The sequence below is a fragment of the Sander vitreus genome, chromosome 11 (genome assembly GCF_031162955.1).
Source record: "Sander vitreus isolate 19-12246 chromosome 11, sanVit1, whole genome shotgun sequence".
Lineage (NCBI taxonomy): Eukaryota > Metazoa > Chordata > Actinopteri > Perciformes > Percidae > Sander > Sander vitreus.
Genome location: NC_135865.1, coordinates 212,683 through 227,298, shown reverse-complemented (window position 1 = coordinate 227,298; position 14,616 = coordinate 212,683). Strand labels below are relative to the sequence as shown.

The window sequence follows — 14,616 nt, the reverse complement described above, 5'->3', positions numbered from 1 at the left end:
AACATCAGTGGTTATGAGAGGAAAAATCTGCTATACTTTGGGATCATTTGGCTCCAGTCTAAATGTTTGTTTGTAATATGAGAATGTGACTGTACTCCCTCAGTCGATACTGTCTGTATCAGAACCGGCTGTCCAACAGATCACAGGGCAGGGCCCCTGCATTCACCTAGCCCTCAGACCTCAACCCTTACATAACCCAGGGACGCATGTAGTCAAAGTAGGCCAAATATGACCCTGTGCTTTATAACTGGACAACCGGCTGAGACCTGCTAAGGAATAACAACATGGGAAGATGATAAGGCTCTGCATCTGTGGAAGAGGTCTGGTGTGTGTGTGTGTGTGTGTGTGTGTGTGTGTGTGTGTGTGTGTGTGTGTGTGTGTGTGTGTGTGTGTGTGTGAAAATGCATACATGCGAAGAAATGCCACAGTCATTACCTTGCTGCCTGTGAGCTGTGCCAGGTGGGGTTTGAGATCCTCGCCAATCACAGAGTAGATGGCTACCAGACAGAACACGCTGGCCTTGCGAACGCTGCTCTCTGTGTTGTCATAGCCCTGCAGGGAAACAAGGCAGTGACACAAACACATGCGCACGCACGCAAGCACGCACGCACACACACACACACACACACACACACACACACACACACACACACACACACAAAGGGTCAGCAGGAACGTTGGAGGAGTTGCAAAGAGTGCAGAGTACACGCCAGCATTTCCAGGGACAAATAAGGCAAATAGTTCCCAGTGTCCTAATATGAACCTTATCTAAACATGCCTTTTTGGAGCTGACAAGGATGTCTCTGCTCTGCCTGTCTTCAAAAACTCTTGTGTTATTTAATCCACGTGAATTAGGAAAAGCATTTAACACTATCTGGCAAACAATGCTCATCTAATTTAGTTGTCTAAAAAGTGTTTTTGTTTATTTATTTAACCTTTATTTATTCAGGGGCAGTTCACTGAGAGGCAGCCTCTCTTTTTGCAGGAACGCCCTGATCACATTCACACAGTTACACATGCATACACACATATCATTTTTGTGAGCTCTATCACACTTTGAGGCTGTCAAAATGTCCAGTGAGAAATAAAGAAAACAACTATTTCAAGTTTTTTTGAGCAACTAATAAATCTAATCCGTAAAAATGTGTAAATATAACACAGTCTGGATATTTCTTTGAAAACTCTTGCAGTGTCTGAACTAACAGCTGCTTGTAAGGTGTTAGCGTCAGACGCAGACCTGCAGGAGTCCAGGGATGATGTCAGGCAGCAGCTGCAGTAAGGAGTCCTTGGCGATGCGTTCAATGACTTTGGTTTGCATCTTGATGGCAGCCAGGTTGATGGGGTAGTCGGCTGTCTGCACAATGGGGCACAGCACCTTGATGCACTGCTCCGGGTGGATGGAGCCGGCCAGGGTGGATGCCGCCTCCTCGGCCGCACGCACAACCTGAAAGCACATTAACATGTATTCATTAAGATCGATACGAATGGCATACTATATCAGTTTTCACATCACAACTGTTACTTGTACAAACCTTTTAACAGACTTTAAAATTGAAAGTACTTTCTCTACTGGAAAATGACATATACAGTACACAAAATGTGTAACATTAATACAGTTATATAACATTCCAATTTCCCTACAAAAATATCTCTCTTCAGATCAAAAAGCCATTATTTGGGCAAGGTGAAAACCCAAAAGGTCTATTCTGGCTCATCACACCTGCAATGGGTCTCTATTGATAATCAGATTGTCTTAATAATGAGGGTACTTTGAAGCCTTTTAAAATTGACAATTATTAAGCTTTTGAACTCTAGGTTGTTTGATATATCTTAGACATGTCATACACAGGCATGTGTGTGGTGCTACACACATTCTATAGAACCTTTCAAAGTAAAAAATAAAGTGTTTTTCAATTTGAAAGTTTTCCCACCCTTTGTGTTTTCATGGTGGTTTATACATAGATGGAGGAAGATGTCATTTTCTCAGTACTGTCCAAAAAGGTCTTTATGTAAATGTACAATATGGAGAGGCTGTGGCCCCTTCTATTTAAAGCTGCACAAATATTTTCTTTTACAGTATAATAGCAATAGATCAATTGTGTAATGTGACCAACAGACAGTATTTCCTTCAGGAGTTAGAAGAGACCAAAACAGATCTAAAAGTAGAGTGAATACTGGACAAACACAACTCCAATAAATGCAAATGTTGCTCCGTATCTGTCCGATGTATACGGGTAAATAGGCAACAGTCTGCTAACACATATGCATTATATCTCAATGGACCGTTTCAGCTTGTTCTGCCGTCTCCAAGGGAAAAAGGAAATTAATTAACGCAGCTTCAAACTGCAATGTATTGTAATCTCCAATTGTTTTTTCATGTGGGAGCTGTGTACCTCCTTGTGAGTGTCTTTGTGAGCCTCCAGGGTCTTCATGATGGTTAGCTCAGCATAGTTTTTGAAGCGGGCCGGCTGGTTCCTCAGAATTTCTTTCAGCAAACGCAGGGCCAGGGCTCGGATGGTGTGCTGGAGGGAAAAGTAGCATGGGCAAGAGAATCAATATCCTCCACACACACAAACATTCACACAACATTAACGTATGAAGGATAGTAGAGATGGTCCGCTACTGTTTTTTTCTTCCTGATACCGATTCTAATACCTGAACTTGCGTAACGGCCGATACCTAGTACCAATCCGATAGCAGAGTACATGTGTTTTCTTATGTTATAACAGCTGTATACTACTATCTCTGTATGGATGTGATATGATTACTATCGTTTTCATATGGCCTGGCTCAGGTATAACTCTTTGTGAAACATGAACAAACACAACTAATGAACGCCATAGAACTTTCTTTATTTTCTATTCAGTTTGATAGTAAGTCATAATGAAAAAAGAACGTAAATAATCTACTTAAAGTAGATTTTCTTCGAGGGTAAATTACGTAGAATGGGATCGGTACATAAACTCCAGTACTTGCTGATATTGATACCAAAATTTTAGGTGGTATCGGAGGCTTTTCCGATACTGGTGTCGGTATCGGAACATCTCTACTGATTAGCAAACCTCTCACTCAGATTCACATGCAGAGCCATCAAATAACGTACATCTTTATCACCCAGTGTCTCCAGCAGGAGGAGCAGAATGGTTTTAAAGTGTTCATCCCACACAGCCATGCTGTCTTCTCGTGTGATCTTCAGCAGTTCCACCAGAGCACATTTACGCTCCTCCGAACGCTCGTTGTGATTGGACAGCTCCTTCAGCAGGTCGGGTACCAGGTCGGAGTGGTCCTGACTGACTGCTAGCAGAGAGAGAAGGAGAGAAATAAGCTACTGACATCTTGCCACGGCTCCAAAACAATCTAGCATCAGTTCAATGTGATCAAGACTAGTAGAAAAACTCAACCAATGCTGTGGGAAAATTGTACCCGTTTCCAATGCAAATGAATAACTTGTAAAGCAATCTCTCTAAATTTCAGAATGGATGGTAAAACCATTCATTTATTTTATATATATTATTTATTTATTTTTGAGAAAATTTCACTTTTAAGACTGAATATAAAGTGGAATGGCATGCAATGATGGAGACTGTAGTACATTCTGTGAGAAATACATCTCTGAATGAAAGGCCAAGTCATGGCACTATGGTACTTACATGTTACATTTTAGAAATTAATTTGGCAGCCGAAAATGTGATTATTTAAAATAGATTTTGACATTGATGGGATAGTTCAGTAGAGGGAGATGGCGGTCGACACGCTCACAGTTTGTAGAAGCAGGCAGGAGTACAGACACGGAGGCTAAGCAATGTCCTGCTGAAACACAACTGTATTTCAGACACGTGAAAAAAGGTTCACCTAAAAAAATCGATTTTAAGTGTCCGCCTGTGAAGGTGGGCATGGTTTTCATTGAGCATCAAGGGGGAGATGTGTGGGGTTATCTCATGAGATCAGTGCCAGTGTGTGCCAAAAGGAGCTGGGCAACCAGTCGCACAGTTGGAAATGTTTTTTAATTATGTTTAAAGTGCTTGTGGTTTGTGCTTAGGGTAACCTAAAGTGGCAGTGACAGCTACAACGTATATTTAGAACATTTTCATTTTCATGTATTGTCACTTTGGTGAATCCCTTTAAAACACCAAAGTCCCATAACACAAACAAATGGAGGCAGCGGTAGAGCGGCAACTCCTGTGTTCTGCGAAGTAAAATTACTGTTTTTGTCAATGGAGTCTGGTGACCTTCCTCCCGTCGTAAAGGGCTGTCTGACAGCAAGGTAAAGCGCTGACAATATTCTAAAAACAGCGTAGACTTAAACTGATATAGATTTTTTTAGGTGTCCTCAATGCATTTAGCTGCTGCCCCCTTCCACAGCAGGAGGGAAACAGAGGGGAATTAGCATTGTGATATCTGGTGCAATACATTTATTGGTACACTGCCCCTGATTAATAAGCCAATAAATGAATGAAAATGATTAGCTTTGATGTCTCCCCTTAAGTCTAAATAAATGCCATTATTTATTATTTACAAGTATGTTAAAGAGAGACGGATCTCTCTGCCCTTTCATCCGCTGCCTTTCCTTTCCTCTGACTGCTGCTCTGAATCTAGAATCTAGAATCGATTGCATCTCCGTGGGTTCCCAGATGTTAACACTGAATTTGATACATTACATTTTGCAGCCAAATTTGGCCTTATTGAATTTGAGCCAGTTGAAAATAGATTAGTTGAATTTTAAACATTGTATTTTGCATTTGAATTTGGTGTACTTAATTTTTTTACATTGAATTTTTGATTCTGAATATGTGAACTTAAAAAATAAAAAGGTGAAAATGAGTTGTTGAAAATTTGAAGATCAAAATTCAGAGGCAGAAATTTCAGATACATTATTTCAATGCATAAATATTCAGTTCTAGAAATTCAATTCAATCTTTTTAATTTCAAAATCCGATGAAACTGATGTACTTCCATAAACAAATCATTTCATTCTTTAAAGGGCTTAACGTGTGACCATAAAAGTCAAAGTTGGCATATACATATATATAATATGTGAGGTTATTCATTTAATTTTGGCAACGGTTGTCCGTGTCAGGTCGGATAAAAATGTACCTGTGGCCTTTATCTCTGTGCTATAGGTGTTAGTGTGAATAAGCTAAGAACATGTTCTGCAGCAACAGGTGTGTAGATATTTAATTGCTGAGAATATGTTATTCATTATTGACTTTAAAAAAGTAGCACACATACTACCACAAACATTCAGTCCATTACAGAGAATGCCACAACCATTAGTTAAAGCATCAGCCTGTCAGCTAGTTCTGCACTAACAGCAGGCCAAGTGGGACTTAGTGAACACAGAGGTACTCAGTGGAGTTAAAAGATGTTAGAGGACCATGGAATAATGGTGATGGGAAATGAGTTGGTTGCATACTGCAAACACACAGAAAGGGTGAGTGGAGTGAAGTGCAGTCAGTAAATCAGTCAAACAGTCATCAAGTCTGTCAGTCAGGACAGGGGAGGCATGTTTACCAGGAGCAAAGACCTTGGGGAGCATCATCTTGTTTTCACCACTTTCCTGCCGTCGGCCTGGAGAGGGAAGGGGGGTGGAGGAGGGATGAAGGTGGAGGCGGGGTGGGGAGATGAGGGACAGGAGGGGGAGCAGGAGGGGGCAGAGCAAAGGATGTGATGATGACAACAACAACAACAACAACAGCTAAAACAGACTGCAGCTGTTCTGTTGTAACACAGGCCACACTCACACACCTGTGTCTCTGGTAAACTTAATGCAGAGAATGCTTCACCTCGTTGTTCTGTATCTTCAAATATCTATCTAATCTATCAAAAATCTTATGTATCGCAATTTTCTTTTTTTTTTACCAATGATTCACCTTAATATTTTCTTTTTAAAAATCACATCCAGCCAAACAGAGTGAAAAAAGACAATTCGGAAAATACACTTTATGTACTTTACAAATGAAATAAATGTCAGACTGACTGACTGACTGACTGACTGACATGTGCATTATTAATAGAAAATAGAAATGATATTGTCTCTAGAAGAGTATTATTCAACTTTTTGTTAATAAAGGAAAAGAAAACCGCAATAATCAATACTATTGAATCTCAGTAAATGAAAATCGCAATACAAATGGAATCGGCACCCATGTATCGCAACAAAATCGAATCGGGACAAAAGCATATCGTCCCAGCCCTATTGTGTCAACGTTTAGCCAAATAATCCCAGGATAAAGTCAAAGCTGACTACAAAGAATTATTGCCACGAATGTGATTGAGGTCATGTCTTGTTTTAGGTCTCAACATCATTGACAGCAGTAGTATACTCTAGTCTTCCTTTATGTTGTCCAAACAACATGACACATTACACATGGATGACACAGATGCACTAGGAGACACAACTCCTTCTCCTTCCCGTGTCAACCTTTTTCACTTTTTTTCATCAGAACTATGAAAGGCAGCAAAGAAAAATAAAAATGTTCTCAAAATCACAAAATAAATCATGTTTTCTTCACTTATTGAAGCTCTGAAAGCTCAAAAGTATGAAACAGTGTGACTCTTTGTAGTAAGCATATACTGTAAGGCATTGGATAAATGAATGTTAATGAGAAATAAACATTTCATTTTCATATCTGAGCAGGAGTTGTACATGGGAAGACTTTTCAAAAGAAAATGTAATAAACATTCTAGTGTTGTTTATGAAGGTTCTTCAATAGCGTATGTGAGACATTTTTGCATAGTGCAGTTGTATGAGTTCTGTGAATTATGTCTTTGATTGTGTTTATTGAAGCTGCAGTTTGAGGACACTGTTTTAGCACATTTTATGCATGTTGAGATGTGAAATGTGTGTAATGTGTAAGTAGGGTTCGACCGAAAGTGTGCAAGGGACAACACAACCATTGAATAAGAGAGCTTCTAAAACTCTAAATGTATGTGCTTCGCTGTCTAATCATCACGTGAACTCACAGTCGCGGAACTGCTCCACGTCATCGTCAAACACAGCCTCCTTCAGGGCGCTCTTGTCATATGTGCAGATGGTTTCTCCGTAGCCATAAGGAGCGAACTCACGGCCCCGCGGCCCAGAAAAGGAGCGGGGAGATGGCGTGTTAAGGAGGGAAGTCTTGTTGTCCAAGGCGGTGCGACCCCCTTCCACCATGTCTAAGCCAAGGCGGGCGTCAGAGCCAGGAGAGGACGCTACGCCCTCTCTACCTGCCTGTAAGATGGGAGGAGGGACAATATGAGACAGGACTCTGAGTTTTTTTTTTTTTTTCTTTGGGAGCGCCTGCAGCTTTCAAATTATTTGCCATCACATAACAAGGGCTCTAGGGTTCAGCTCTGAATCTGAAGATACTCAGAAAGCCTTCCCTGCCTCTCTCACACCTATTCTGCTGGCCCGACTCCAAAATCCTAAATTTGGCCGCAAAGGTTGTGAGGTTTCATCCAAAGTTTCAGTCTTTTAAGTTAAAATTCCCTCTATGTGTTTCAATGGACAGTGGTTCCTTAATAGGATGTGGTTAAGGGATAGTAAAAAGAAAGAGGTACTAATAACACTGAAACTTTGAACTTTGAACACTGAAACTTGATTTGATTAACTCACACAGTAGAAGCCTCAAATTAGCTTCAGATAAACTTTGGAATACATTTTTGCACTGTGCTGTGGAATTTGTCCCTATCATTTACATTGAAATTGCATTAGAAAGAGAATTCTTAAAGTGCTCATATTATGCTTTTTGGCTTTTTCCCTTTCCTTTATTGTGTTTATATCTTTTTTGTGGACATTATAGGTTTACAAAGTGAAAAAGCCCAAAGTCCACCCCAAAAGGTCTTACCATCTCCAACAGAAAACACTGTTCACAAACAGCTCCAAACAGCTCTATTGTAGTCCAGCCTTTACTTCAGAGACAAACGTGGTCACTTTGTAACACACGTTATAATGCTCACCTAGCTGCTAGCATGGCACACCCTCATACTCTACAGAGTACTTACTGCGCATGTGCAACTCCCAACAAAGATGGAACAGAAGTGAGATGTCTCACTCTGTAGCTAAAACAGAGATCTCAACACACAGGGTGAAAATAGGAGCTGCAGCAATGTGCAGTACAACAAAAATATGGTAAAATTAAACCACATAAACCTATTCTGGTACAACCTCTAAATACAATTATGAACCTGAAAATGAGCACAATATGAGCATTTTAAAGCATGAACAACAGCAATGATTACGGCAAGCCTGTATCAATCTGTATGAGAGCCAATGGTTTCACTTTTCACCTGAAAATGAATTTTTGGGGTTTAGTTACTTTTTAGGTTTAAGCATTTTATGCAAAATGTTACAGACTGATATCAACATGATGATTTCTTTTTGTTGTTGTTAAAAGGTATGCCGTTGCAACACTGTACTGTTGGATAGAGGCTGGAAACTCAAAGTCATTTTTCAAGCAGGAATATGAAAACTCTTCTCTTTGACTTACAGCATCGTCCCTCTTGCCCTCCTGTCTGATTGGCTCATTCAGGTCCTCCTGGCTCCGGTAGCTGAAGCTCTGGATGGCCTCGGTGACACCGCGCAGCGAGCTATAGATCTCTTCCGAGTTCATGTTCTCAGTGTCATACTCCATCATGCTACCAGACACACAGACACAGAAAGAAATCCAGCGGAATGTCTATGAAATGCATATCTGAGGAGGATACACAAGCATGCATTTGTTTTGCCACCATGCAAAGTGCTTTAGCGCTGCTTATGTTAGAAACATTAGTTTGAAAAAGGGAAAGGTCAGGCGTAAGTAATTTTACTGTCTACTACTTTGAAGTGGCCACACACCACAGCATTAACCACACCTTAGAAGCCATGTAAATTGATATTCTCATTTGATTATAGATGATGGAGTAATATGCATTCAGTAAGAAATGTACATATAAGAAAACTGAAAGAAACGCTCAACTGTGTTTTGAAAAAAGGAAATTTGGATACGGATCAGTGTCTGGCTTCTTTGCGGGAATAATGGCCTTTGTGTCTCAGCTTGCCTCATTACCTGGGTGAATATGCTCTGCGGAGGACCCTTAGGGAGGGGGCGGCAGGGGTGGAGTGGGGCGGAGGAGGAGGAGGAGGGGCAGGGGGATGTTTTGACAGTCCGTCGACACCCCAACCCCATAACCGACTGTTGCCACAGCGCAGCCAGGAGGGAGGGAAGGATGGACAGACAGGAGTGAGAGAGCGGGGCAAGGCAGATGGAAAACAAGAACAAGTGGAGGCCCCAAGACGAGACAAGAGAAGGAAGAAAAAAGAGAAAAACAAGTGTGCAGAAAGAGAAAAGACAAAAAGAAACTAGTCTGAGCTTTAAGGTTAAATGAAAGTGTTAATTTTAAGGAGAGAATTGGAAAGTAGCAGAATCCCATACATTAACGAATAATTCTGCCCATCATTAGTGATAGGCCATTTTCCATATGCTTTATCCAGAATGATCACAACATGAAGTCTACTTTTAGGTTCAATTACAGACAAGAAATGCAATAGCTCCATTATCTGTGTTTATGGGCTTCTGCTTGCAGGTAAAAAGACTGTTCAGTGCCTCAGGTGAATGAACTGCTCAGTCGGAGAGAATTCAACTGTCTTTTAGGGAACCATTATTATCAGTCACTGGCCGCATTACACCGGCTCCATTACAAAATAAAAAGCAATAAATGCTTTTATATATAAGCAGCCCTATATGGGACAACATCAAAGAGCCAGGTTATCAAATGCTTTACAGCACCAATTGTGTCTAAGGTAATAAATATTTTATTAATCAGCCAAGTGGTTAAGAGGTGACGTTGTTTTTTTATCTGTGGGGGAAAAAAAGATTTGGCTTCTTTATTTCTACCCAAAAATACTTGGGGAAAGTTCTAACCTCTCTGAGCAACTCACACAGTATCATGCCCCTGCCAACCCACTGGTTAGGTTTCGTTAGTTGGACCACAAAAGATGGATCAGGACAGCAGCAGAATCGAATGGTTAAACCACAGCCATGCATTAGGACAGGAGGTGTGTTGTAGACAACAGTTTAATAACAGGTGGGTGATTAGCTACCTTGGAGACAGTCCTCCGTGGGAACAGTTTGTGGGGGAGGTGAGGGGGCTGGTTCTGCTGGGGGTGTGGCGTGTCGGCGTCCGACCAATGGTGTTGCTCGGAGACCCCTGTAAGACAAGGAAGCAATGTATATGTGGCAACGCTTGTGTCTAATGGTTCTACTGATCTACAAAACACCTGGCACGGTGTTAGAGCTGCACAATATGAGGAAAATAGGCAATATGCAATTTCACTTGCGAAAAATAAACAAATATTAAAGTGTACTCAGTTCTGCTGCTTTCAGCTTTTCTGCTAAAATACAACAAAATGCTTGTTGAATAAAAATTCAAAAATCTTTTTTTTTACATATTAAATTGAACTGAAAACAAAAGGCACCATTAAAAAAAGAATGATAGTTACATTTTAAAGTGTAGTTTTAGTTTTGTAAAATGACTTTTGCTATATGTCGCAGACTTTCGTAATGTGTTTTTTGCGCAAGTTGATATTGCAATGTTGTTAAAAAATGGTTTATTGTGCAGCCCTAATGATGTTCATGGGTTTTATCTGAGTCAGGCTTCTGTGTAAATGCCATTAGAGCTGATTAATCGGTTTTAGTCAATGTTTATGAACAAAAAGTAAAAATTCTCTGATTCCAGCTTCTGAAATGTAAATATGTGTGTAGTTTCTTCACTCCTCTGTGACAGTAAACTGAATATATTTGAGTTGTGGACAAAACAAAACATTTGAGGCTTTGCACAACACTGACTTGACAATTTTTCACAATTTTCTGACATTTTATAGACCTTTCAACTAGTGATGGTCAAATGAAGCTTCACGAACCACTGTCTTTATTTTCTGAGCTCACTAGATGGCGCTCTCTCTTCAAAGAAAAACGTTAAAGGAATGACAATTCAGTGTGTTTTCAACCCCAGAGCGCCATCTAGTGAGCTCAGAAAATAAAGACAGTGGTTCGCGAAGCTTCATTTGACCATCACTACTATCAACTATCCAGAAAATAATCAACAGATTAATGGACAATAAAAAAATAATCGTTAGTTGCAGCCCTAAATGCCATCTAATAGCACAGTGTTTGATTCCACCTACCACACTGCTGCCTGTATTGCTGGAGTTCTTCAGGTGGTTATGCAGCAGTTTGGTGGCTCCATCCTGGAAGGTTTTGGGGAGCGCCCCCAGCAGCATGGTGAACTCTGGGGTGTTAAGCTCAAACAGAGCGATCAGCACCACCTGGGCCGCCTGCAGGCAGCGGAGTACAACAGGTTAGGATGGAGGACACGGCAGCTTGGCTGTTCAGTTGGTTTCCTTGGTTCCACAAGTACCTTGACCATGTGCTTCTAACAGAGTAAATCAGAGGAGCTGTACGACGTTTATAAAATATAAAAAAAACACAGATAGTACAGGTTGTGACTGAATTATGAATTGTTGTAATAGTTGACAATTTTGGTCAGCATTTGTAAAACCACAGAAGACCAGTCTGATGAAAAGGTTAACGTGACTAAAGGTCAAAACAATTCCGAAACCATGGAAACCAACTTTTCAGCTCCTCAGGGCACGTTTTTGGTCGACTCACATATGCATTAACCTGTAGAAAGAAACTGTTAAAAGGTGAGAGTTCAAAGCTGCATTCAGTGGAAAAATAATAATGTATACAACTTCTCGAGGACATTGTTGGTATATCAATGTTGCAACATGCAAGTGAGTACAGATCAAACTGGAAGGGAGCTGTGGAAAATACTTGCTATTGTTGCTGGGGAACAGAAGTTTAACAGTACTGAAGTGGTTTGGTTCATCACAAGCCATTATACTGTAACAAGACAGAAACTACAAGCAAAATTGGTCTGAAATGTTTACTCTCTGAGACATTTGAGGGATAACAATAAAATGTATGTGATATTAGCTACAGTAACTTCCTAACCCTTAACTGCCTTTGTTTTGTTTTGTTTTTCTTAAACCTATATATTTGTTTTTACTTTTCTTGTTTCCTTTTGGCATAAATATATTTTGAGAATTGACAACAGGGTTCCCATCATGCTCTAGGTGACGTAAATGTGAAATATGATGTTGCAATGTGAGTCAATGAGTTAGCCTGGGGCTAACAAGTTATGGGTGTTTATATCTGTTTACATTTTGGTGAATGTGCACTTTACATTCACCAATTGCATTGTCCCGATGCACAATATTTGGAATCTCTCTTGTACAATAATAGAAATGTTAACAACATGCAGGTATGCAGGTGGATGAGAGGTTGTTAAGGTGAGTGAGACAAACAAAATGTGTTAGGCACACAGTAGTAACAAAAACAGCATTCTTATCAACGTTGAGCAATAACGTTGGCTTAAATGTCCATTCATACAAAGCAACGAGCATTTCCTATCATTTTTAAAAACACCAAGGTTAAACCTAAGTCTTTTGTAGTTGCACAACAAGCTGAAACTATTTGGTGAGTGATCAATTTGCAAGGCACAGAGTGATTTTTAGCTTGTTAACAGCAGAACAGCTAGAGCATAAACGATAAAGATGAGTGACAGATTCCACACTCGACTTTTCACTGTCTTGAAGGTGTTGGTTAGGCACCGGGCAGGCGGGGCATGGCGTGCTTATCGTGTCGTGTTGTGATTGGCTGTTGGAGCGGGCTCTACCTGCTTACACCTTTCTTCCTGGTTGCCCTCAGCGGACAGTAAGGCTGCAGTACTGGACCAGCCAGCTAGCTCCTCGCTCACCCAGTTATGAAGGGTCTGGGGCACAGTGGCAAGGCAGAATGGGCATTACAGCATGACACAGGTCCTCCACCCTCACATACGGATGTAATACTAAACCAATCTTTCATAACAACCTAGCACAAACCTATACAGGGTGGATCAATCTTCTCAGATAATGGATATCTGTACTCAAACAAATCAAAGGGAGGATTGCTTTCAGCAGCAGACACATTCTTCTATCCTCGTAGATTTATATTCCGCGTACCTGGAGCTCAGGCACTGATTTAAAACTAGGTGAGGGTTTCATTTGGAAGAACAGCAGTGGAAAACCAAACAAAAGAGAGAACATATGACACATGTCAGGCAAGGGGAAGATAATGGGCCGTCCACCCAAGGCCATCCACACGGAGAGTACTATTATCAGTTTACAACTGTCACTAAACAAACACTACATGCTGAAGAATTCAAATGACAAAAGAGGTGAGGCGATATACACTACCGGTCAAAAGTTTGGGGTCACTTCGAAATTTCCATTCCACTCCATTACATACAAAATACCAGCTGAGATCAGTTGCATTGTTTTTTTAATCAGCAGTTTTCAGATTACATTATGTGCTTACATAATTGCAAAAGGGTTCTCGACTGTTGTAGAAAGAAGTGGCTGATCTTTAAAGGTCCAATGTGTCCAATTTCTCCCATCTAGTGTTGAGATCATATATCAATCAACTCTCTTGCGCCACGCAGTTCAAAGTACGTATTATAGCTACGGTAGCCTTCACGCTTCAAAAAGCCTGCTCTTGCTCTTTTCAATATCCTTTTTCTTTTTCTGGGCGAAGAAGAAGACTCCTGTTCCTGAAATTAGGATTTTGAATACGTGTGGTCCTCCATGTTTCCTTCTTCCTATGCTTCAAACTTGCCGGGGCCGGGAAGCTACGATACCCATTAGCAGCGCCTGTGAGTTTATCATGTGACAGCGATTTCAAGCTAAAAGGAATACTTGGAATTGATGGTGGTGGTAAATATTTATGAAAAAGGACAACTTTGTGAACGGCAACACAGATATTGATAATGAACAACTAAACACGTTACACACTGGACCTTTAATGCAGTATCTACATTGCCCATTATCAGCAACCATTCATCCAGTGTTCCAAAGGCACATTCTGTTTACTAATCTGATATCATTTTAAAAAGGCTAACTGAGAAAACATTGGAGAACCCTTTTGCAATTATGTAAGCACATCATGTAATCTGAAAACTGCTGCTCTGGTTAAAAAAACAATGCAACTGATCTCAGCTGGTATTCTGTCTGTAATGGATTGGAATGGAAATGTCTAAGTGACCCCAAACTTTTGACCGGTAGTGTAGATAAGATGCCACTGTCTGTCGAGTGTATCCTCTGATTTGTCATGCAACAATTATCTTAAAGGAGTGATGGATATGCTCTGTAATTAAATATTTGAAAATCAATTAACAATTCACATCTCATTTCACACTACTTTGTGTAACTTCATACTAAACCAACTCTCCAAGCAATTAGTTTTGCAATAAGCTTGCTCATCCACTTGTAATGTTATTATACAATTTAGTACGGCATAATTTCCTATGTAGATTACATATCCATACTAATTGGTGTTAAGACAAAAAAAAAAAAAAACACAAAAAAGAAAAGAAAAGATTGCTCTGATATGAGATCTAATGTGTCCTCTTTTTATTTTTCATTGTGGGCCATGGTTGGTTTAGAACTGTGACACTGCACCATAAGCATCCATTATGTCTTGTATCACACCTTGTTTGAACCTAAAACTAAAATACATTAATATTCTCTAGTCACTCCAATGCAATGCAATATATGCATCC

At 40.2% G+C, this 14,616-nt stretch overlaps 1 protein-coding gene across 1 annotated transcript in view; it reads right to left on the bottom strand.

Moving 5' to 3' along the window:
* Positions 1–14,616, bottom strand: part of clasp1a (cytoplasmic linker associated protein 1a) — a 95,411-nt gene that overhangs the window by 3,058 nt on the left and 77,737 nt on the right. Inside the window, exons 30-38 of the mRNA XM_078262987.1 lie at positions 11,144–11,293; positions 10,061–10,167; positions 8,469–8,616; positions 6,964–7,210; positions 5,512–5,568; positions 3,104–3,297; positions 2,394–2,522; positions 1,238–1,444; positions 436–552 (exon numbers count right to left, since the gene is read on the bottom strand). Of these exons, the coding sequence (XP_078119113.1) occupies positions 436–552; positions 1,238–1,444; positions 2,394–2,522; positions 3,104–3,297; positions 5,512–5,568; positions 6,964–7,210; positions 8,469–8,616; positions 10,061–10,167; positions 11,144–11,293 (1,356 nt within the window). The remainder of the gene's footprint in view (positions 1–435; positions 553–1,237; positions 1,445–2,393; positions 2,523–3,103; positions 3,298–5,511; positions 5,569–6,963; positions 7,211–8,468; positions 8,617–10,060; positions 10,168–11,143; positions 11,294–14,616) is intronic.